Source organism: Branchiostoma floridae, chromosome 11 (assembly GCF_000003815.2).
Source record: "Branchiostoma floridae strain S238N-H82 chromosome 11, Bfl_VNyyK, whole genome shotgun sequence".
Lineage (NCBI taxonomy): Eukaryota > Metazoa > Chordata > Leptocardii > Amphioxiformes > Branchiostomatidae > Branchiostoma > Branchiostoma floridae.
The window spans coordinates 1,912,938-1,934,935 of NC_049989.1; the positions used below are offsets into that span (position 1 = coordinate 1,912,938).

The 21,998-nt window shown below is 39.3% G+C and overlaps 2 protein-coding genes across 2 annotated transcripts; one reads left to right on the forward strand and one right to left on the reverse strand.

Moving 5' to 3' along the window:
• Window positions 1-927: 927 nt before the first annotated feature.
• LOC118426353 (CDP-diacylglycerol--inositol 3-phosphatidyltransferase-like) lies at window positions 928-7,649 on the reverse strand. The gene is made up of 6 exons (XM_035835682.1): window positions 7,427-7,649; window positions 6,419-6,553; window positions 4,446-4,599; window positions 3,754-3,835; window positions 3,290-3,371; window positions 928-2,594 (listed from the first exon to the last, which is right to left on the reverse strand). Exons 1-6 carry the CDS (start codon window positions 7,476-7,478, stop codon window positions 2,434-2,436), a joined length of 666 nt encoding a protein of 221 aa, XP_035691575.1. The 5' UTR covers window positions 7,479-7,649; the 3' UTR covers window positions 928-2,433.
• Window positions 7,650-7,706: 57 nt separating this feature from the next.
• LOC118426352 lies at window positions 7,707-18,548 on the forward strand. Its single transcript, XM_035835681.1, has 5 exons — window positions 7,707-7,995; window positions 13,041-13,857; window positions 14,792-16,060; window positions 16,412-16,444; window positions 16,765-18,548. Exons 1-5 carry the CDS (start codon window positions 7,855-7,857, stop codon window positions 16,806-16,808), a joined length of 2,304 nt encoding a protein of 767 aa, XP_035691574.1. The 5' UTR covers window positions 7,707-7,854; the 3' UTR covers window positions 16,809-18,548.
• Window positions 18,549-21,998: the final 3,450 nt, after the last annotated feature.

A 21,998-nucleotide genomic window follows, 5' to 3' on the forward strand; every position in this document is an offset into this window, starting at 1 on the left:
TCCTTTGAATTCTGTCTTCTGCCTCTTTGCTTGTTTCAGCCGCAAAAATCTCAAGGAAAAACCATTGCATTTCGCAGCAGCGACATTAAATCCCTGCAAATATAATGTCCTGTTTTACAGGATTGATTAATTGATTGAATGCAATATTTAAATTTCAGGTCTTGATCATCCTTTTGAAACCCCCAAAACTGATGCAAGTGTGCAAATGAAAAAAAAATGTTTGTCAAAACAAGTTTTCAATATTGTTTTAATTACTGCATATATTTACTCCTTCTTTAAGTTTTACAATATGGTCAAAAAATCTTATTGGGGGAGGAATTGGACGAAAACTGATGCCCATGCGAATGTCATCCACATAATCAACATTCCTGACTGTCCATCAGTTATCAGTTTGACCAATGAGAGATGATTGATGTCTGTCAAGTATTTGCATTTGTTTTCACTTAGGATCTAACGTTATAAATTGTTCAAAGGGAGATGGGTGGGCAGAATATGGGATTGGTCTATTTGAGGAGGAAGGGCCAAACCTGACCGTGGTGCTGACCTTGCCGTTGTGTCAACAAGGGACCTTCAGCAACGCTCCTGTATTCTTTTTACCTCCATCATAACGAAGGTATTATAATCAGTCTGTATGTTTGTTTGTATTGATGTGTATCTGCAGTTCTGCAATTGGGAACAGACTGAAGATGGGTCAAAGGGACCAGAAAGGTCCCAAAAAGTTGACAGAAAATGGATTTGGAATTGGCCCAAGTCTAGGGTTTTCCCCTGTGCATCTCAGCAATTCATTCATAACTTCAGTACTTAACACAGCTTGGAGATTATTAAAGATGGATCTAGGCAAGAAAAGCCTTTGGAGGTTAAGTGATAAATTTACTAAAATGTCTGATTTAAGAGAGAGCAAGACAAATTAAGAAAATGAACACTTGGTACATGTCCACGATATAATGTAATTACAACTACTACCCACTTAAAATGATTATGCATGATCTTTGGAATAACCAAAACTTATCAAACATCATTATAGTAATCTTCCATTGTGATTGGTCCAACAATTGACTGATATCTTAGACAATACCCAGTCAGGCATTAGCTCACACTTAACACAAAATAAACCATAACCTGACTCTACCACATATCAACACAAAGTACAGGTTACTTAACAATAGAATAGCATGCAAACATACTTGATTGTACATGGCTCAATAGACAAATTTGAACCTCACAAACTGCTTTCCTCAATGAGGGGATTTTGCTTGCAAAAGATTACTGTAAGTACTGTAATAGACACTGTTCTAACAACATTTGCCAATCCAGACCAGTACTTTCAACTCTTCTCCTCCCCATCCTTCCACTTATTCTGTTCAAATTGGCCAGCTCTGTCAGATTTTGATCATACTCCTCTTGATGTTGTTTTGTTACTATATTGAATCGGACCGGACAGTGAACTGCATCTGATATTAAAGCTGCAAATACCAAAGCAGCTTCTCCCCTACAATGTACTCAAATGACAGACAGCGAGCAAAATCTCCCTATGACAAAAACAGTTTGTGTGCACGTGGTTCAAATACATCTATTCTCAATGGACACAATTTGTTTACAAACACAGGGTCACCAGCATTAGGCACAAGGGTATTACATACCAAAATATCACTGCACATTTTCACTGATAGATTCTTCATCTTCCACTGCACTTAAAATCTCATTTGCAACTGCTCCAGAAGTATCTTTCGCTCCACAGATAAGTCTAATGTACAGACAGAGGTACACATACCATACAACCCTCCACCTAATAATCATCATACTCCACCTTTATGATACATGTAAGTCCAGGGAGAGGGTTGAGTCATAGTTACTATTCTATATGCATGCAGAATCTGGAAAATACCTTCTGAAAAATACCTTTTCTTTTCGCCTCCAAACTACCCATCAATGTTCTTCATCAGAGTATTTTACAAGAGATATGTTACTAAGTTCTTGCCATGTGCTACAACAAATAGACTTGAATACAATGAACACACAGATAATGATTGTTATGAATCTCCTTCATTCAGCTGAAATAAAAATACCATCAAGTCTCAGAGCTCTAAATACTTGCTGCATATGTACAGTACTTTGGGGCACCCAGACTTGGCGTTGCTTGCCTAATTGTTGACTGTGGGTGCACCTAGATATTTGTGTAGGGTTACAGGTACCTTTGTAGATGATACACAACATAAACATACTCTTATTGATTCTTAAACATTTAAGTGCCAATAAATTGATAAAACCTTTGTTGTATTGCTTGATGATATTAAAGATTATGAAGCTAGCAATACCACTTCAGCTGTAAGCCCTGATCAAGACATTGTTTTTTTTTCCCTGACAATTCCTTTTGGAGCTGCTTTCTTTAAGATCAACTCTAACCCTCAATCTTCTTATTAAATTTTCTCCTGACTAGTTATTTTTGAGCTGTTTTCTCTCCTCAACGTCCACGTCAGCGATGGCACACATGGCTCCCTTCAGCTGCAGCCAGCTGCAGAAGGCCTTAGCGATGGCGACAGGGAGGGACACGAAGAACAGGAGGTCAAACAGCCCCACCTCCAGGAATGGAAACACTGTAGGGGAATAAATGCACATCCAATAGTTATTATACCTGGAGGGAGTGTGTTGGGAGGGACTTGAAGGTGTGCGGTCTAACTGGGGTCGACCCACTGGACAGAGCCGCATGGAAGCGGAGTGTGAAGACTGGCCGACTGCTGCCTACCCCTGCGTCAGGGATCCCAGCAGCAGTATAATCTAACCATGGATATACATACATACATACATACATTATACAAATATCCCAACCTACAGGAATGGTAACATTATATGGTAACAAATCCACATTGTTTTGTAAGGAAGAAAGTGTCATGATTTGCCAATAAATTCATGGAAAACTTAAAGCCCTCTGAATACTGTTGAATGTAATCAATTATTGCAGCTACCAGGCAACTCTTTTTATTACTTGACTTCACCAAAATGCATTAATTTTAAGCATACACTCTTCACTTTTCTACTTTGTAAGAACACATTGACAGAATTTCTGAAACAGCCTTTACTACTGTAAATCTTCTACTGTTTGCAGTGCTTTTATTTTTGTAGTCACCTCTCCACAGAAACAACAAAAAAACTTTTTTTGCCTTGTATAATTTTGTGATAATAAGTTCATGTGGAAATAAATGAACGTGCATTATCAAACAGTGGGTAAATGGTAACATGGTTGATACTAGTAGATAGATGTGGATATCTCATGATGGCTGACTTGACTTACGGAATGGTCCCGGAGTGAAGTAGCACAGATATAGCATGGTGTAGCAAGTCTCATTGCCCATACACATGAAGAACAGCAAGGGCTGTGGGGTACAGTACAAAATTATGTCAATATTTCTATATCTATTTATTGTCATAGTTTATCCTCAAGTACAAGCATTCTTATCATGTATTGCATCAATCAGGTACATTCCATATCAATTTCAATGAGTTTCTATAAGATGAGTTGCCACCAAGCATCAGAAGTCCATAGGAGAAGTTTTATTTCTTGTTGTCATTCTGCGCACTGGCACTTCATGTACTATCACGTATAACACACCATCAACATTGATACAAAGAATCATATGGGAACAATTATGCTTATCGAGAGATGATGGTGATGTTGATATTAGCTGTTGCATCACCTGTGTGTACTATATATTTTCTTGTTAGAAAAAAAAAAGCTGTAGTATAATAAAGACTGACCCGTGAGGTATAATAGAGCTTGAGGATAGAGCTGCCATAGTCTACAGTCTTGTGGCTGGCAGACTTCAGCAGAGATGTACTACTGCAGGGAGACATCATCAAAGACACATTATATTCAGTAAAGTAGAATGCTGAGGTTTAACAATGCATTATGTATTGTGTGCTAATCAATCTGATTGGGATCACACTGCTGTCTTCTTGCTTCACAGATCGACAGTGATTTCAATGCTGTAGAAATGCTTATCTCACCAAATAAGTAATATGTACGTTCTAATTAATCTGAAGGTATAAGACATAAATGCACAATGAAACAGTAAATGTTGGGAAAGTATATTTGCACAAATTACATCTGCTTCCTCACTTCACTCAGGTGAAAAGAGCTTCAGTTAGTGACTTCCTCTTGCTTGTATTGCTTCGATGTAAAGGGATAGGCAGGTGACCGCAGGTCCCATGTTTTAATGCAGCCACACTTCTAGCATGTTAAAGAACCCACCATGCTTTAATATCAAAAAGAGTAGGGTTGCTTCCTGTAGTGAGGCATTGCCACACACTAGGACGCCCATTATCGAAATTGACCTTCGTTTTCCTCACCCTTACCCACCTGCAAAACATTGTCTGGACAAAGGATCCATCCATAGCTTAACAATACCGAAAGCATAACTTTCAAATAATTTAATAAACCAGAATCTGACCTGTAGAAGTGTATCCAGTGGCTGGTGATGTCCAGGGCTGTGCTGACCTGGAAGACGATGGCCCAGCGGGGGTACAGCATGCACAGCACCATCAGCAGCCCGCAGGTCCCCACACGGTCTGTCAACTGGTCCAGCATCGCACCAACACGACTGGCTACAGATGCACAATGTACATGTATAGTGCTAAAGTTAAAATGGTAGCCCATCGCCAACATTGATGCAGGAAGGTGCTGATGAGAGACTCAGAGGCACGATGCAACTCGATTCAAAGGGAGCTTTATTCACACACATGTGAAGTACAATCACGCCATGATGGAAGAGAGCGATCACGTGACCCTTAACACTGACGTCACTCAATAGTGACGTCACTACATAGTGGCGTGATTTATCTTCTTTTCCATTTCTTCTTCTTTCTGCCTTAAGATTCTGATTGAAACAGAATAAATCTGACAATATTGTCTATTTTTAGTAATAAATCTGCAGAGCGGACATGAACTATAATAGTATTATCCATGATTCCCCTGTTTAACAGAAATAGAAAATTTAGAACCGGTGAAGAGAAAGTAACATGACAATGTACGTGAAGGAGATCGTTGACTAATGAGGTAAGGTTTGTAGAATATGATGTAACAAATAACTTCAGGTTGTGAATACATTACGTCAGAATATTGGGACAGTTGAATGAGATAAAGTGTCACTGTTACCGGAGAATTACAGCGTCTAAATTAACGTAACATGGGTAAGAATATACAATAGTAATACTCAAAAAGGTTACTGATAAGATATGGATCAGAGTTCTGTTTGGCTAGTGAGTTGTCCCAGTTCAGCGTGGGGCGACGTGATCTCGGTGTTCAGCGCTCTTCGTAGCAGACGAAAAGTCAGTGTTCACTGGTTGAGATGTTCCTACAGGCAGCTACAGTTCCGTGGGTTGATGCTCCTCTTATTAGTAGATGACAGGTTACAGTTACGGGTAAAGTTCCGGTAGCAAAGTCCGTGGGCGGTCTCGGTCGAAGTCGGGTGAACCAGGAAAACATGGCGGATGTTGTTGTTGATGGACGCCGCAAACACTCGGTCGGGGGAACGGGAAAATAAGGGTTGCCGGATAAATAAGCCGCGGCTACTTCTGCAACTTCTATTGAAACCTCTGTGGGTCTACAGCGAAGCTCCCTGCAACTTCTATTGAAACCTCTGTGGGTCTACAGCGAAGCTGGTGCAGGGATTAGGTGTAGACGGCACGGCGTAAATTCCGACCGGGGTCTCCGCGAAGGAGGTGAAACGCCAGAACCCCTCCTACACAAGTGAGGACGTCCGCCATTGTTGTAGCTACATCCTTTTGGTTACGATTGGCCCGTTCCCTCTATTGCGACTCCTCCAGGCACAAAGTTCGGGTTTCGACATGGGTATCGTTTCCCAGCCGCTGCCACCACGCCAACATTGATGCAGGAAGGTGCTGATGAGAGACTCAGAGGCACGATGCAACTCGATTCAAAGGGAGCTTTATTCACACACATGTGAAGTACAATCACGCCATGATGGAAGAGAGCGATCACGTGACCCTTAACACTGACGTCACTCAATAGTGACGTCACTACATAGTGGCGCATAGACTTAGTTACTACAATATTGCTGTATGGAGGGTACCAGTAGGTTGTTATCCACTGTGTATAGGGCACAGATCCCTCTCCTTCCCAACTGAAAACTCAAGTCAGGTAGCCATTTTCATAACAGGGTTGAGGGATGAAAGTCAAGTGAAGTGAAGTGCCTTTCCCAATGACGACATAATATTCTAGCCTGAATGAAACCTGGTGACTTCAGTACTTCTAGATCTAGTGTCCAAGCCTACCCAGGCTAGTCCAAGCCACCATTCAATGCAACAAACGTGCCATAAAACCAACTCCTGTCTCTTGATCAGTTTAGAATTTGGAGAGGTCTAAGACAGAAATTTGTTGATGAAAGATATAAAGAGTACTCACATTGGTTGAGTGCGCGAGCAGCATACCCATCCACAGCATCCAGCATCCCACTGGTGATGTAGCATATCGAGCCGATAACAGGGTCATACGGCATATAATAGAAGGCCACCAATGCCAAGATGATGCGGCCATATCCTGGAGGGTGAACAAGAGATCAAAGCTCACATTACACATAAGATGCAAGCACAATTACCTCCCTGAAAAACAGAGGTATCGTCTTGTCTGTGCGTATGCATGTGTCTGTGTGTCTGTCCATCTCTGTCAACAATAACTCAAAAACCTCTGATGGGATTGTGAGGATATTTGATTATTTGGTAATTATGGGTATACTTGTTGGCAAGACGAAGGTCAAGCTTGCATTTCAAGAATTGATTAACAAACATGAGATACAAATTGAATTATCAGAGCCAAGAAAAATTGTTGTGTCATATCAAAAACATCCCAATGCATAAAAATATCATGCATAAAAATATATTTTATGTTTGCTCTTTCAGATAAGGTTGGGAGTCTCCAGGTCACCAAGACTGTGAGCATGTGGCAAAGTGCTAATTTGTGTGGAATAAACAGCCATTAATTCAATCCATTTCCAAATTGTCAATTACTAATTACACGTTAATTGGAGATTTGGAACCAGATTCAACAAGTCACCTTCAAAGGAAAATGGAGAAAATTGCTGATGATAGACTATGGTATAAGTAAGGCAAATGATAACTTCTACCACGACAACTAGCATATAATTTTTCAAAAAGTATTATAAACGGTATTCCCGGATGGTTCATATTCAAAGATTACTATGTAAGCGTTAGACAGAAAAGAAGCTTTCAGAATTGATAAACAGGCTAGAATCACCCACATCATGTCACATCAATGAATCTCCTTGATCACATAAATTTTGCTGCATCCATCACTTTCCGCATCTGCATCTTTGACAATGGCACTATGGCAGACAGTAAAATATTTGACTGCAAGAAAAATTTATCATGACCCATTTTCTTTTGTTCAACCTACCTATAAGATTAGGGACAAAAAGAAAGATGTTCTCCTTTGGCTGATCAGGCATGATGTTGGTACTGATGCTGGAGAGATGGAGGAGACAAGGAGGAGGAAGATGGAGAAGGAACCCCTGCACAGACAACTAGCTTCTGCTGCCTTCAGCCGGCCTCATCCACTGACATCACTTGTTGTTGCTCTCCTCCCACAACCTTTCACCTTTCGGGAGCACAGAAATATATCATATCGAACCCATATCAAAAACCACTGTCATTCACACGATAGATGTATATTTTTATGATAAAAAAGAGTATTTTTTTGCACTTTCAAAATTGTTGGTGAGAAAATTTGTGGTTTTCCTGCCCTCAGATTCCCCGTCATGCAGTGCGAGCGCATGCGCAGAAGCCAAATAACAAGAGTAACTATGGCGCTCCTGTCTTTGGAAAATGGACATGAATTCAGTGGGAAAAGGCCCTAAAGAAAGGCATATAGCGTTTATGTTAGCTGATGCACTTCGACAAGAAGATGCAGAGAAGTTCCTAGAAGTTTACGACACTGTTATTCCTCAGGAAATGCCCCTTGATGAGGTAAGGAAGCGGTGGGTTTCGCCGGCCCTCTACCGGCCGGAGCATCCACCTGACAGTGCAAAATTCTTGACATTGCGATCGTTACGGCACGCTTTCCGTCGTCGTTTTCCGTCGTTTGACACTAAAATTTCCTTCTTCTCTGTGATATTGTCTCAGATTTGCTCGCATACACTTAGTGGAAGGGATATAGGGTGAGAAAAGTGCGTTTTTCTGTGCGCAAAGACGCGCCACATGTGTGAGTGGGAGGTACGCTCTTCCATGGCGCTTTCTGACCAAAGTCGAACGATATCTCGTCATGATTCACCATCAAATCATGATGGGGCGGCGCGGGAAAAAAAGATACGGATATAAAGCCTCCACCTTTCGGTCAGGTCAAGTTGTTGGCGCTTGGAGGGTCAAGATTTCGAAGTGGAAGAGCACTCTGACGTGTCAGTTAGTGAAGGTTCCAGAAACGGTCGACACTTTGCATGATACACAGGTCACAACATGGCTCACTATAGACCTGTGAAGGCATATGTAAATTTTATATCGTCCGCAGTTGAGTGCACTCTGAGTCTTAACGTGCTAGTTGTGCCACCGCATATGATTATGATCTATTGATATTCCTCGTGCTTTGTTGGCAAATTATGATATTGATATGAGTCCTAATGATATTGTGTTTATTGTTGAGAGCATTTTCCTTTATTCGAAATTGGATTTTAGTGTTTATTGTTGTGTCAACATGTGGTTGATGAGCAGATGGTTTGGTTTGAGGTTTTCTACTGTGCTGGAAATAGAAATGTTGAATGTTCGGTAGATTATCTTTTTTGGAATTCAGCCTAGATTGATAATTTTAGATACAAATTGTCCTCAAAAACATGTATGGTTTTGAAATACAATTTGCCCTGTGGAACACGCCAGTTCTGTCAGTTCACTCTGTAGAGATTGAATTGTCTTTGAATATTGTTCACCTGGATGTCTAAAAATTATCTTTGTAAGCATACAGTTCTTTAAATTCTGAATTAGTGTAAGTGATATGTTTATAAGTTAGATTGACTTTATACTAAAGTTATAGCCGTCCTTCCACCGATATGTGTCAGAATTTTGTTTTACGTTATGTTACAAAGGGATGTTTTGTGTCAGTTAAAACAACATATTGCTACAAAGTACAATAAACATGCATGTTAATATAGTCTCATAAATGTGACAAAATGAATTTGTTAACATGCCACATTTGGCCGTAAATGGCTATACATGAAGCTTTCTAGGTACTCAAGCACAAGTCTGATACAGCAAGTTTGAATCTCTGGCCTTATCATTTTGATTTTGGCAAAAGAATTTATCTTGATCTGCTTGCAATGCCAATACTTCGACACCCACGCATGGATTCAAATATAGGTTCGGAGAGCACTATAACTAGTATAAGATCTGACATTACAAATGGGTCATTTATTTGTCTATCTCTGATTCAATTTACCACTGAATTGATTTTATAACAACCACATTGAAGCCTTCTCGGAAATTGCTCCTGTTTCAGGTGCATGTATACTAGTATGCTGCTTGAATAAAAGTTTTCTATTCCAGAAATATTTTTGAAAGCTTTGAAACCAGCTGACCACTCAGTTTATGACTGTCACAAAACTCAAACCTAAGTTTTTTTATCATGCGTCTGAAAACTTGATCTGTTAAAACTTGCTTAAAATTCACTTATTTTTGCTGCGACTTAATTTCGTGGTAGAAGGGGAAGGAGGTTTATGCATTCTTTTCATTTTGAGGTTGAAACAATTCTGTACACAATACTTCCACATTGGATAAACATATATGAAGTGTCATCAATTTACAGTGGAGATGTCACCATGAAAATAAAACCACTGCAAAAATTTATAGTAGTTAGTCATGAACACATGAACAGAAGTATTCAACAAGGATAGGCATACGTATGGACTCTGTGTGCTGCAAGTATGAAGACTTTAATTTCTGTATGCATATAGATAGTATGATTGCCTTAGGTTAGGGTGCCATGTGTTTGATGGAACATCCAGGTGCACACTTAGCATTGAAGTGCTGATAAAAAGTTATAAATTTTTGAAAGAGAGGGAGACTTTGTTTTCAGTGTCACTAATAAGAAAGTGTTTGTTTAGCTTAGTGTTACTAACTTTGAACCACTCTTTTGCTGTATGTGTGCTTGTTAAATGAACCATGATAAATTTGCCACAATTTATGGGGATGTAACATCTATATGTACATTCTTCATATACACGTACATGCACAGAGATTATAGAAATCTGTTGTGCCCCATTTGAATACCTTAGCTTGCTTTCAGGATGTTGTATATTGATATAGTACATAAATCTGTATTATGAGGGATTTATTTAGGTTGTCAACATCAAAAGGATGGATATTAATCATTTTTCTATCAACGAAAAGAATAAATGTTGAAAGATAAAACATCATTTAAAGGAGTTATCACTGTTTTTGTTTGTAAGTGCTTTGGGCAGAAGTGCATAGCTTAAATTAAGATGAAATATTGTAAGTCTTAATGATTGATACATGGTAAAAAATTGTAGTGAACAATCTTGTGTTAGCTCAGAAATGTTGTCTTTTATTAAAAGCTTAGAAATGTTTTCTTTTATTTGGTAAAAGACAATATTTCTGAGCTTACACGAGATTGTTCAGTCAATTCAATATAGATTAGGGTTCGATATTAATTTTTGGGAATTGGTGCACTCATGCACCTAACCTAAAAATCGAGATATACAAAAAACTTTTGACTCAGCATTTTATTTTTAAACAAAATTAAGTAGACTAGAATGTTACAATTATTCATTTATTGTTAGCAAAAACTAATTACAAATAGTACTTCCTAAAATTCTACAGCTAATTAACATCACAGTCTTAAACAAGTAATACGACAAAGGTTTCATTATTTCTGACACCAGAATGCCAAGAATATTATACAGTATAAAATGTAATAGTGCCTTTGTGTACATAACCCAATATACGCTGTACTAACATAGATATCTATTCTAGGTGCACTAGTGCACGCACCTTCCAAAATTAAGTACACAGCTCCAATTTTGGGTGCATAAAAGTGCATATGCATCCAGTATTTCAAGCCCTGAAAATCCGGGCAAATACAGACACTGCTGTGTGAGATTGATCTTGAAATTAAGAAAACACAGTGATTGATCTTAGAATTAAGAAGACACAATTACCTTGTTTCAATGAGACTTCTTTTTTTAAGTGTTTTTCCTGCATAACCCCATAACGTTGAGCATGCTTGTCTGATATAACTATAAGCAAGGCTTTAAATATTCTGTCTTTATACCCTGGCCCAGGCTTGCCCCCTGCCGGGCTGCTGTAGCTGCAAAGGTCATCTGACAGGCAAATTACTTTGCAGTGCCTCAATCGACGATTGCATCAGCAGAGCAACCCGTTGCTCTAAAGATCTGGATAGCCATTATTACCTGACGGCTCACTACAAGTTTGAATTCATAGTTGGTCGTTCTCAGGCCAGCAGAACTGTAAAACTGTTTCACTTTCAGTGTTGATTGGTGCACAGTGCAAATTTTTGTAGTTTTCGTGACAACTTCAGTCGCTCTAAAGATCTGAGCCCTGCACAAATAAACATAAAACAAAGCTTCAAATGAAACTTAAATACATCAAAGGTAAAAGTATTATACAACAAACCAAAGAAATACATACTAGTAATACAAGCAACTAAGTAAAGTACTGTAAATGTAAAAATGTTCGAGGTGGTTTTATGTTCGCATTTTTTGCGGTGACCACTTTACCGCGAACTTAAAACCACCACGAACATTTTTTCATTATAGTATGAGACTGCAGTCTATGGTACTACAGCGAACTTAAAGTCACTTTGAACACTCCATTTTTCCAACTACCTTGAAAGTAAATCCCTGCAAACTTGAATACATTTCCAGTAAATAAGGTAGAAAATGGTTTTAGTGTTGCATGGTGTTCATTTACAAATTTGGCGTAACTTTTGCAGTTTTCATGGAGACTTCTCCACCTTGAATTCAAGAAATGTGACATTGAATATGCGTTTCCATTGTATGACTCACTATTCCACTACAACAAATGAAAAGAACGAAGTGCGAAAAGACATCTGGTGCATGTAACAGGGTATAGTTGATGATGAACATCTTGTTTTTTTTTGCAATTTTCGTGGCAACTTCTCATCTTGAATTCACGACACATTGAATATGTGTTTCCATTGTATGACTCACTATTCTACTACAACAACTGCAAAAGAACAGTACAAAAAAGACATCTGGTGCATGTAACAGGGTATAGTTGATGATGAACATCTCAGGGGGTAGACTGGGTTCCTTGATTTGTTGCCTGGAACTGATGAATGGCTGCTGGAAGATCTCAAACAGAATTGAGTTCAAGTGCCTTAAGTAGAGTTTGTCAAGTCCCTGTATATCTAATACCATTAAAACTATACATCACAATCCACATACATGTACTGTAGCTGGATATAATGAGTCGAGACTAAAAACATATCAAGATCTTCAAACGTTCAAACATGAAAGAAAAAATAATTTTGTCATGTCATGTGGTATCTACATATATCTATATATATACCTTTCAAGTTGTATTTGTATAACTTTCTGCAGAACTTTTTTCTATTGATATGTGTTTATATTTCCTGTAAGTGATGCAAGGCAGGAACATGTGTTATAGTCAGACAGTTGAAAAGGCTATTTTCTTAAGGATTTTAAGAATAAAGATATTGATGCAGTCTACGGAAAAGCACAGACATATATTGTCACAATGTATGTAATTGCATGCACAGACTTAACTACATCTGTATGTACCTACACTAGTATAATGGTGCTATGATGCATTGAAATGAAGCTTGAACAGATCTGTCCTGTATTTGATTTTTCACCTCGTTCCTCTCACAATTATAAGGAGTGACTCTTGTTCTCTGTTTTTTCTCCTGTTTTCCCTCCCAGCTTTCCTGGTGTGGTGTTTGCAGTGTTGAGTTTGGCGGGGGTGTGGGTGCACATCTTTACATGCCACCGTTCTGTCTTCACTAGGTAGATCACATCAAGGAACGTGCTCGAGAGTTGTCCGAACTCCCCGAGGAATACTTTCAGCAGGAATTCAGGCTTGTCAAACAATCCCTGTCCTCCTCATCGTCGGTCGATCAGCCTGGCGCTGGTCCGTGTGAGGACGACGGTCCGTCGGTTGACCTTCCTGAGGAATATTATCAACGCAAGCGTCGCCTACAAAAACGTGCGAGCCCGGGTTGTAGCTCAGCGTCCACGGCAAGTAACAATACGGATAACCAGGGCCAGAGGGGCACAGGGACTTGTGGGCAAGCCCTGAAGCATGCAAAGATCGGCGTCCTAGAACAGATAGCAAAGACAACATCAGCACTTGCAGCTCTTCAGTCAGCTACCACAGAGTTAACGGTGATTCAAGAAGGCGGGTGTGGCGCCGACGGCCAAGACAAGGAAGAAAAAGAGTTGTCCGCCACCTCTAAATACCCTGTATCCACCCGTGCTACGCTTCCATCCCTTTCGCAGCTGTACAAAACGGCGGAGAAACTGAAAGCTTCAAGCGAGCAGCTAAGGAAAATGTGGGAAAACAGGGAAAGCGAGAAGCCCCCGTTCGGATACCCTCCGGATGCTACCAGTATTACGAATTCTGCAATGGCTCTATTGAATAAAGGAGAGACTAAAGAAGGAGATAGTTCACTTGATGCAATCCCTACTACGGGGCTGGAACGCCGAGGTTCCCTGGACAGTGGAAAAGATGATGACAGGCAGTATGAGTCTAGTGGCAGCAGAAGAAGTAGTGTTTCGCAAGGCGGTCGCAAAAAGAAGAAAAAGAAGAAGAAGGCTAATAAAAGTGAGTCCCCTCGTGTGGCAGCTAGATCTCAGGAACATTATGTACTGTCCAACTTCACAAGTTCATGGTCATTATAAGAACGTCCTTTTAACCTTTCACCTTTGCATTCTGTCATAAGATTTATTATGCTCTTTTAGTAGTCTTCTACATTGGTCTTTGATACTAGTAGTAATACATCTTCAACATTTTTCAAACTGACATAATTTTCTTGGCATAGCAAGCCTAGAATTGCTGGCATTTTGTTACTTTGAAATAAATAGTACCCTGAACAGTTTATTGGTATCTTATCCATGTAACATCAAATTTTTAGACATTGTGACTGTGAGTGTGTGTGAATGTGACTTTCTTTGGTTCCTGGTTGCAAACTTAACATCTGTCCTTTATCATGTATTTTTCTTTAAATAAATTAGATTATTTTATGAAATTGTTTACATGTGTATTGCATAGAGTGTGTTACTATCATAATTTACACTTACATATGCAGACCTTTTGAACCTATTTACTAATTTTAGTAATTGATATTATAGCTTATGATATTTTGTACAAGATAAGTTTGCAAAGTACAATTTCAAGTAGATCAGATAGAAAGTGCCAGGGAAAGGCTAATCTCTGAAGAGAGACCAATCTGGTCTATAGGTCTATTGAATGAATGACATAGTCAATTAGGCATCAGTAAGATGACGGCTGAGACATGATTTACCATTGTCTTCCTTTTTATTCCAAAGTCTTCATCATAATGACAAGAAAGTGGTACCCCACTTGATTTTATAGCCTCTACTCTAGTTAGGGCAGGGGCCCTGAGCAGTTTGGGCAGGGCACTGTAGGAAATAGCCAATCAGCTAACATGAAATGAATGAATAACAACTAACAGTTGAACCAACTGTATGTATTTCAGAATCTGCTGTTCTAACAGTTTACTTCTGTATTCCTCCAGGTGGAAAGCAACAGTCTGTGGGTGCCTTAAAGTCTGCCTCATCAGAATGTTCTATAGACAGTGACAGTGGGACCATAAACAGTCAAGATGGGGCTAGCTCCAACTCAATCGACAGTGGTAAGAGTAACGCTTCTAATCCCGAAAAGAAGGAGACAGATCCCGTTGTTATAGAAAAAGCACAAAATCCAGAAAACACTTCAGAAAAATTAACTCTTACCAGTAACGGACTATCGAAGGACATGGTCAAGGGGAATGCCGCGAGAATCGGAAGCGAGCTCATGAGTGCACAGCAGCAAAATTCTACAGATATTCCTCTCAATCCGGGAACTATGCAAGATGGCACCAAGTCTGTAGGACAGTCCGCATCGAGTCCTTGGGGAGGGGGAATGACCTACGCTAGCAAACTAAAAGCAGGGCTTGAGAAATTTCGAGACGGGGATCCCGGCTTGAACAACAAAGACTCCATGGACGGAGAGGGGAGTGGGAACATAGTCTTGCCAGAGGGAAGCGTTGGAGATGCGATAGTGCCAAACGGATTACCGGTGGTTGAAATATGTCCGAAGGAAGAGGAGACTGTGGCGAACCTGCCCCAGGACGTTGGGGGGACACACGATAATGCCAAAAGCCAGGAGGGAGAGGGGTACCCCCATCCAAGTGCTGCCAATATGGAGAAGAACGTTACACAGAACAAAGGGACAGGAAAGGTCGATCCTGCAGAAGGCAAGGGTCCTGCGATGGCTGGGCCCCCCGAAGCCTATGCAAGGAAGGTGTGCACTCGCGCCACTCCCCTCGGAGCGGTGTCGTGCTCGGAGGAGTGCAAGACTCAAGGGAAGGAGGAGACGTCCCTCCAGGCCATCCTTCTCAACTTTGAAAACAGTCCATTTCAGTTCCTCTCGCCGTCGGAGGTGTTCGACGGGCCCAACGTTAACGCGGACAGTGCAATTCGAGGTAGTAATCAATCGGGGCAGAACATGCCAGCCGGAGGCCAGGGGGACGGGGGCAAGCTTCACGTCCGGGTGAGCAGGGATTTCTCCCTCACTCCCCCGGAGGTGCCCCAGTACGAGTTTGGACTTGGGAATACCGTCTTGCCAGGTAGTATAGGTGTAGTGATGATGGACAATGCTGCTGTAAGAAACGTAGACATGACCAAAGGGAACTGTTCACACAAAGAGGACCCTGGGGTGCACGTGGAGAGGCCCCCCGTCGTTCCCTCTGTACCGGAGGAAATAACGTACAACTTTCAGGAGGCTGCCAACTACTTGTACAGAGGTAAGGGAAGCACTGATCGATGGTTTAGAATAGTGGGTAAATGATCACTTTAGTGCACTTAAATTGGAGCTGTACACCTAACTTTTCCCTGGGTCCATTTTGTGTAGGGTTTCTGTAACTTACATAGCACATTCAAGCTCTGAAGAAAAGCAATAAGGCTTGCAACTAAGGTTTTGCAGATATCTACTTAATTTTATGTTTTGCTCCCAAATTTCTTTGTGCACCTACATTTTCAGCTTAAAGGCACCAGTGCAAATAAGAAAATTAAGTCCTGTCGAATATTCTGAAATTTACATAGCCTTGCAGATATATTGATATGCATGTGCTAACTATTTCTGTTTTGTTTTCTAGAATGGGAACAAACCTTTAAGCAGTGTCAAGAAGGTACGTAACATTTTTATCAATACTTAATCCATTTTGTATGGCCTATAGCATAAAATCCTTGTTAAATCAGGACAGCTGCTGACGTTTTGTGTTTTGAAAAGACAGTAGGGATACATTGTTTGCATTTTTTGGTACAGCAATGTATGCATGTAGTAAGCTAATTTTGAATCTAAATAAAGTCAAGTCAATAGGCTATACGTAGGGCTGTGTATCTACACCTTGGACCTGTACATGTACCTGTTTGGGCATACAACCTCAGCTGTACAATTCATGAAAATATGTTTATTTGACAAATCCATTTTACTTCCTTGTTTTCCCAGATCCAACAAAAGTGCAGTACTACAAGAGTGGGCTTTCAGCGTAGCTATGGTAACAGAGAGGAGATGGACTGCGCTTCTAAATTGCCATTCAAAAAAAGCATTGCAATCTCCTTCAGAAGAAATACAGGGAACGAGTGTTACATTGTTTCTGGGTGACTGCATTAAAGTCGCGTTTGCAGTCAGCAATACCACAGCTGAATGTGGTCACTCATAGATTCCCAAAACAGCTGACTTCATTTACTAAACGCTAAGAACAACGAATCAGGAATGTTCCCAGCTCTTTTCCATCAAAGACAGAGGTGGGGTTTTTAGCCCAATCAAGCCGGCCACAGTAGATAGTTCAGTATTGTTAGCTAATCGCAGTTGACAAACGGCCATCCATGCAACCGACCATGAAAAAGACTGGAAGGGAAATCTTTAGACAACACTACATTTACATGTACCATATACATGAGCCTGCAAGTACAAGAGGTTCGACAGCTTCAGAAGTGAAATTTGGAGAAGAAAAGCGGACAATTGACTTGCAAGCAACTTTGATCCAGTATAACCATTTTATGACAAGTTACTGCAGAGTTTAAGTGGCTATGGAGAGGACAATGGATTTAATTATCGTTCATCGCTTGGGATGGTGTACCAGTCACTACAATCTTTCTTGGTTTTCGCTCTATTGAAAGGGAGGAATCAGCCAATTTGAAGGGAATTTCTGTGGTGTCATTGGCGTTCTCTCAGCTATGTGAAACAAAGGTTCTGCCATGCAATGTAAGGGGCAGAAAGTCAGTGCTTTCATGTGCAAACGAACTACCATGTAAGTTTTAACTACCGATTTTGCAGTACTAGTCATAACAGATAGAGGGAGCTTTTGTACTCATAACGCTATACAGAAGTACTGTTGTGTGAGTTGATGTCTTGTACAGGTAGCTTTGAGCATCATTTCAATCTGGACGCAGTTTGAACATCACAAACCAAAGTTGGGCTTGTACCCATAATGTACATTGTAAGTAAATAGTATTCAGCTAAAGCTGTCTTAGCAGAAGGTTAAGTTTTGTATCTAAATCTCTGGAAAAAAAAGAACAAAAATGTGCTGTTTAACAGTGGTAGGAATGATATGTTTCAAACATGACAAATATCTAAAGTTTTATGCAGCTTTAAGAAGAATTTTTGTAAGTAACTGTAAATAATTGTTCAAAGGTTAGGAAAATTGTTGACTGTTTTGAGCCCTGTAATATTTCATAACTCAAGAAACTCCAACAAAATACAAGTAAGGAGGCATGTGTCTAGATAACTGAATACAGACATGCTGACTGAGCCATAGTGTAAAAAAGGATGGTATGCATTTCACCTGAAATCCATTTCTCTTTGCAATTTTGGAGTAATTGAGCACACAGTAGAATGTACCATTCTTGGTACGATCCACAGTCAACACTTCCATCCATTGTTTGTGTAAGGTGAGGTCAACTAGCTAAGATTAGTATGTAATTTGTCATCATTCTTTTGCGGTAATTATTGTAGGTATGGAAAGTATACTTTTGTCAAGGGTTCATTTCAATGGTTGAAGAAAGAAAAAAAAGGAATACTGGTGCCATGTGAGAAATCAACTGTTTACCTCTTATTATCAACCTTGTCTCTCCTATGCTCTCACTCTTGCACCAACGTTTAATTGATCAGAATTTTTGTCAGTAAGATTAAGGTTTCAAAAAACGAAAACTTTTTACCCATGGTAATTTGCAGTAGATTGATCCATAGCCCTGCCCACTTCCAACAAAACGTCATTGAAAAGTAGAAATTCAAAATGAAAACTTAAAAGTGCAAAGATTTGAGGGACACACAGTCACTCTCACATTGGGTCAAAATTGGTCTATTGCTGGTAAACTAATGCCATAAGATGAGGCAATTTGTAATTCCGCTCAGTTTACGTCGCGCTGTTGGCAGTTTCAGTTCGGGAAATTTTGTCTCTCCCCTTCAAAACAGTTCCCCACTTGTACGTTTTAAACTTGGGCTAATGGGCTTTTGAGAAAGTGTAATGAAAGATGAAAGTGTTTTTCCACATATAATTGTCAGTAGTGCAGGAAAAGTCCTTTCAGATGTCTGCTGTAAAATTGTCTATGAAAGATAGCCGGGTGAAAATATAAAAGTTAAAATATACATCTGATTTGCAGGATTTTTTTGCTGCATGGCTAAAGGGGCTAAAAATCTGATGGACTTGTTTTACTGAGCTTAAAATGCAACTAGCACACTTTTATAGACAGTACTACTCAAATAGCTCCTCTTGTATATAAAGAAGGCCAACATGCGTTCCACATAGCACAGCAGGCTCATAGAGTAGGTTGAAATACCACTGAAAAATGTTTGTCAATGGAAATAAGACAATTACAGGAGTAAGGGGAGGGATAGAAGCTTGAATCTAAATGTTCACCATCTTTCTGAAGTGCTTGGCAAAGCACTTACAATAGTTAGTCCCTGCGTCTTTCAGATACATTGAGGTCAAAGTCAGGTGCGACTTGGAGAGTCAAATGTGATAATGTACGTTGGGCTCACGTTGAAAGTTGTCTTGAAACTATGTATCATAAGTTACTTCAGATCTTAGGCCAAGGTTTTAAAAAAATGTGTTTCCAGTAACCAAACTGACCCTAGCAAAAACCTTCCATCCCAAGCCTTTGGGTCAAGGGACAAACTGATTGAGGAAAACAGAATTCAAATCAAATTAGACTTCTTGTATTTCACGCTCTGTTAACAGATTGAGACTTTCTCTTTGAACAGATGGCATGTAATAAACATACTTTTTTCAGTTTATTAATATACTTGTGATACTTGTACCTGTAGAATTGCAATTAGATGTTGAAAATACCATTGTTGTTGATGCATTTCAGTTTGGCAGTAATTTAACCAAAAGAAGCCCCTACCTACCTACCAACCCTAAATGTTTCTGGGCTTTAGTCAGAAATACAATATGAATTTTCCTAGACCTTACCAAAAGACTTTGCTTGTTGTCAACCCATTTGAACTACGTGTTACGTTACCAAGGTTCATCTCCCACCCCCTTATGTAATGTTAATGCTGCTTGCATATATGACCAATATGGTCAATATTATAAATAGTTATGAAAGAATATTTCTATTTCCAATATAATGTTGATACCACCAAATAATTACTGTGGCAATTGCTGATATTAATGAGATTAGAGTATAAATAACCATAATTTGCTTTGGATACACATTATCTCAGTAAGACTTTGTTTCTAAGAAACTAAGTATATATACCTTATCTGTTAATGGGGTATTAGTGCTGAACGTTTTCTTGTCAATAAGATACATTGTTGATCAAATTTGACTTTATATAAGTTAAGCTTGTAACTGAACTATGGAAAAAGCCAAGACTTTCAGCTTGTTGTTGCAAGGAAAGGAAAAAAATTAAGATACCTTACGTGTTACGTTTGTGTACATATTTAAGGATGTTATTTCAAGCGGTGCAATACATGATTATTATATATTGTTGTCTCCCAGTATGTAGAAGTATTCCCCATGTCTATATGAGAATTATGTTGTGCCTGTTTATTATTCAGCATGTTATATATTCTGTGGCTGGAATCTGTGGTATAGACAATGTAGTTAGTAACTGAGGGTACATTGAGGCAAGGGCTGTCTCCAGCGTTAAATTTTTTTTTCCGTTTCAATCATCCCAAATTGTTTATTTTCGTTGTAGATTTCGAAAATACATTTTTGTCACTTTCGTGTCATGAAGTTGAGTTTATTTGGGATGGAGGAGGTTAAATTTCTGTCTTGACAAGCAAATTTCTATCCTGGGATGGATGGAGGGATGGGTCATGGAGACAGCCCTGACTGAACCTATGATACAGTTTGTTGTCAGAATCCTGTATTCAAGTGTTCTATATAACAACCCATCAACTCTTCTACCACAGGACTTAGTGTTTCATAAACTACATGGATTGGGTGGATCATAATATTGTGTCAAAGCAACAGGCAGTCCTGATTGGATTTTGTATTCAATACTGTGTGTATATAAGGGAAAAGAATGTGGATTGAAAACTTTGTTCATTTGAAATGCTTTACTATTGTGAAAGTGTTTTCTGGTCCTAGAGTATTTTGATTCCCTACTTATAATTGTAGACTCTGTGAGGGTGATCTTGGTTGTTCAGCGGTGATGTGAAGGAGACAGTGCAAAACAAAACTGTTGTTGAACTCATTTTAGAATCGGGCCTTAAACACATGCTCAAAATGTTGATTTTATTCACTTTTTCACAGAAAAAAATACCCCCCAAATAATCTTGAAGACGTACACATGAAAAAGTCTAGATCTTTCCAACTCAGAAAATGAGGTAATAATTCAACCATCACTTCACTCTAGATATTAAACACTGCTGAAACATTGTTTATGATACACTGCTCTTGTCATTTGTTGTGTACCAGCTAATAGTACTTCCTACTACATTGTATATGTACCAAACTGATAGGAAATTATGTCCCTTTGTCACCAGATTACAACCATGTTCATCATGCATTTAACAGTCATGTACATCTAGAAATGTTGTAGAACTCTTCTTACCAATACATAAGAAGCATTGCTGTAAAAAAATCCAATGAAATGAGAGAGGGGTGACTATCAGTCAATACAACATGGCATTTTTTTTCATTATGCATGTAGCTACGAACCCTCTTACTGACTTTAAGATATTTTTAGTGAATTGCTGCATCACACATTGCTATTGTAAGGCTGGGCTGTAGCTTTTACACCATTGTTACCAGAACATGTAGTATGGTAGAGGTAAACGAGTAGCATGGCAAGCTTACTGATGATTTTGCTGCTGCGGGCCATGGTTTTTCTGCAAGCCCCATGCAAAGATGGATCTTAGGGTGATCCCAAAAGACTTCTTTCTTTCTTTTTGGTAATTTTATTTGTGTTGGCTATATGATTAAAATTTTGTAAGGAGCAGATATCTTTCTTCTGTTATTTTTTTTTTCGATCCGTTGGCAGGGTATTTTTGTGTAACTTTTTAAAGAATGTAGGCCGTACATTTCCCAACCCTAAAGGTGCATGCCATTGTCTTTTGTTTTCACAGCATATGTTGTTGAAGTAAAGATTGTCATTTAGATGTCGATTCTCAAACTGTTTTTTTGTTCATACAACTTGTAGCTTTCGCATGTTTTCTACAGCGCATCAATGACAAATGATATGTTTTATATAAAATGTAAACTTTTGTTACCAAAATCGGAATTCTG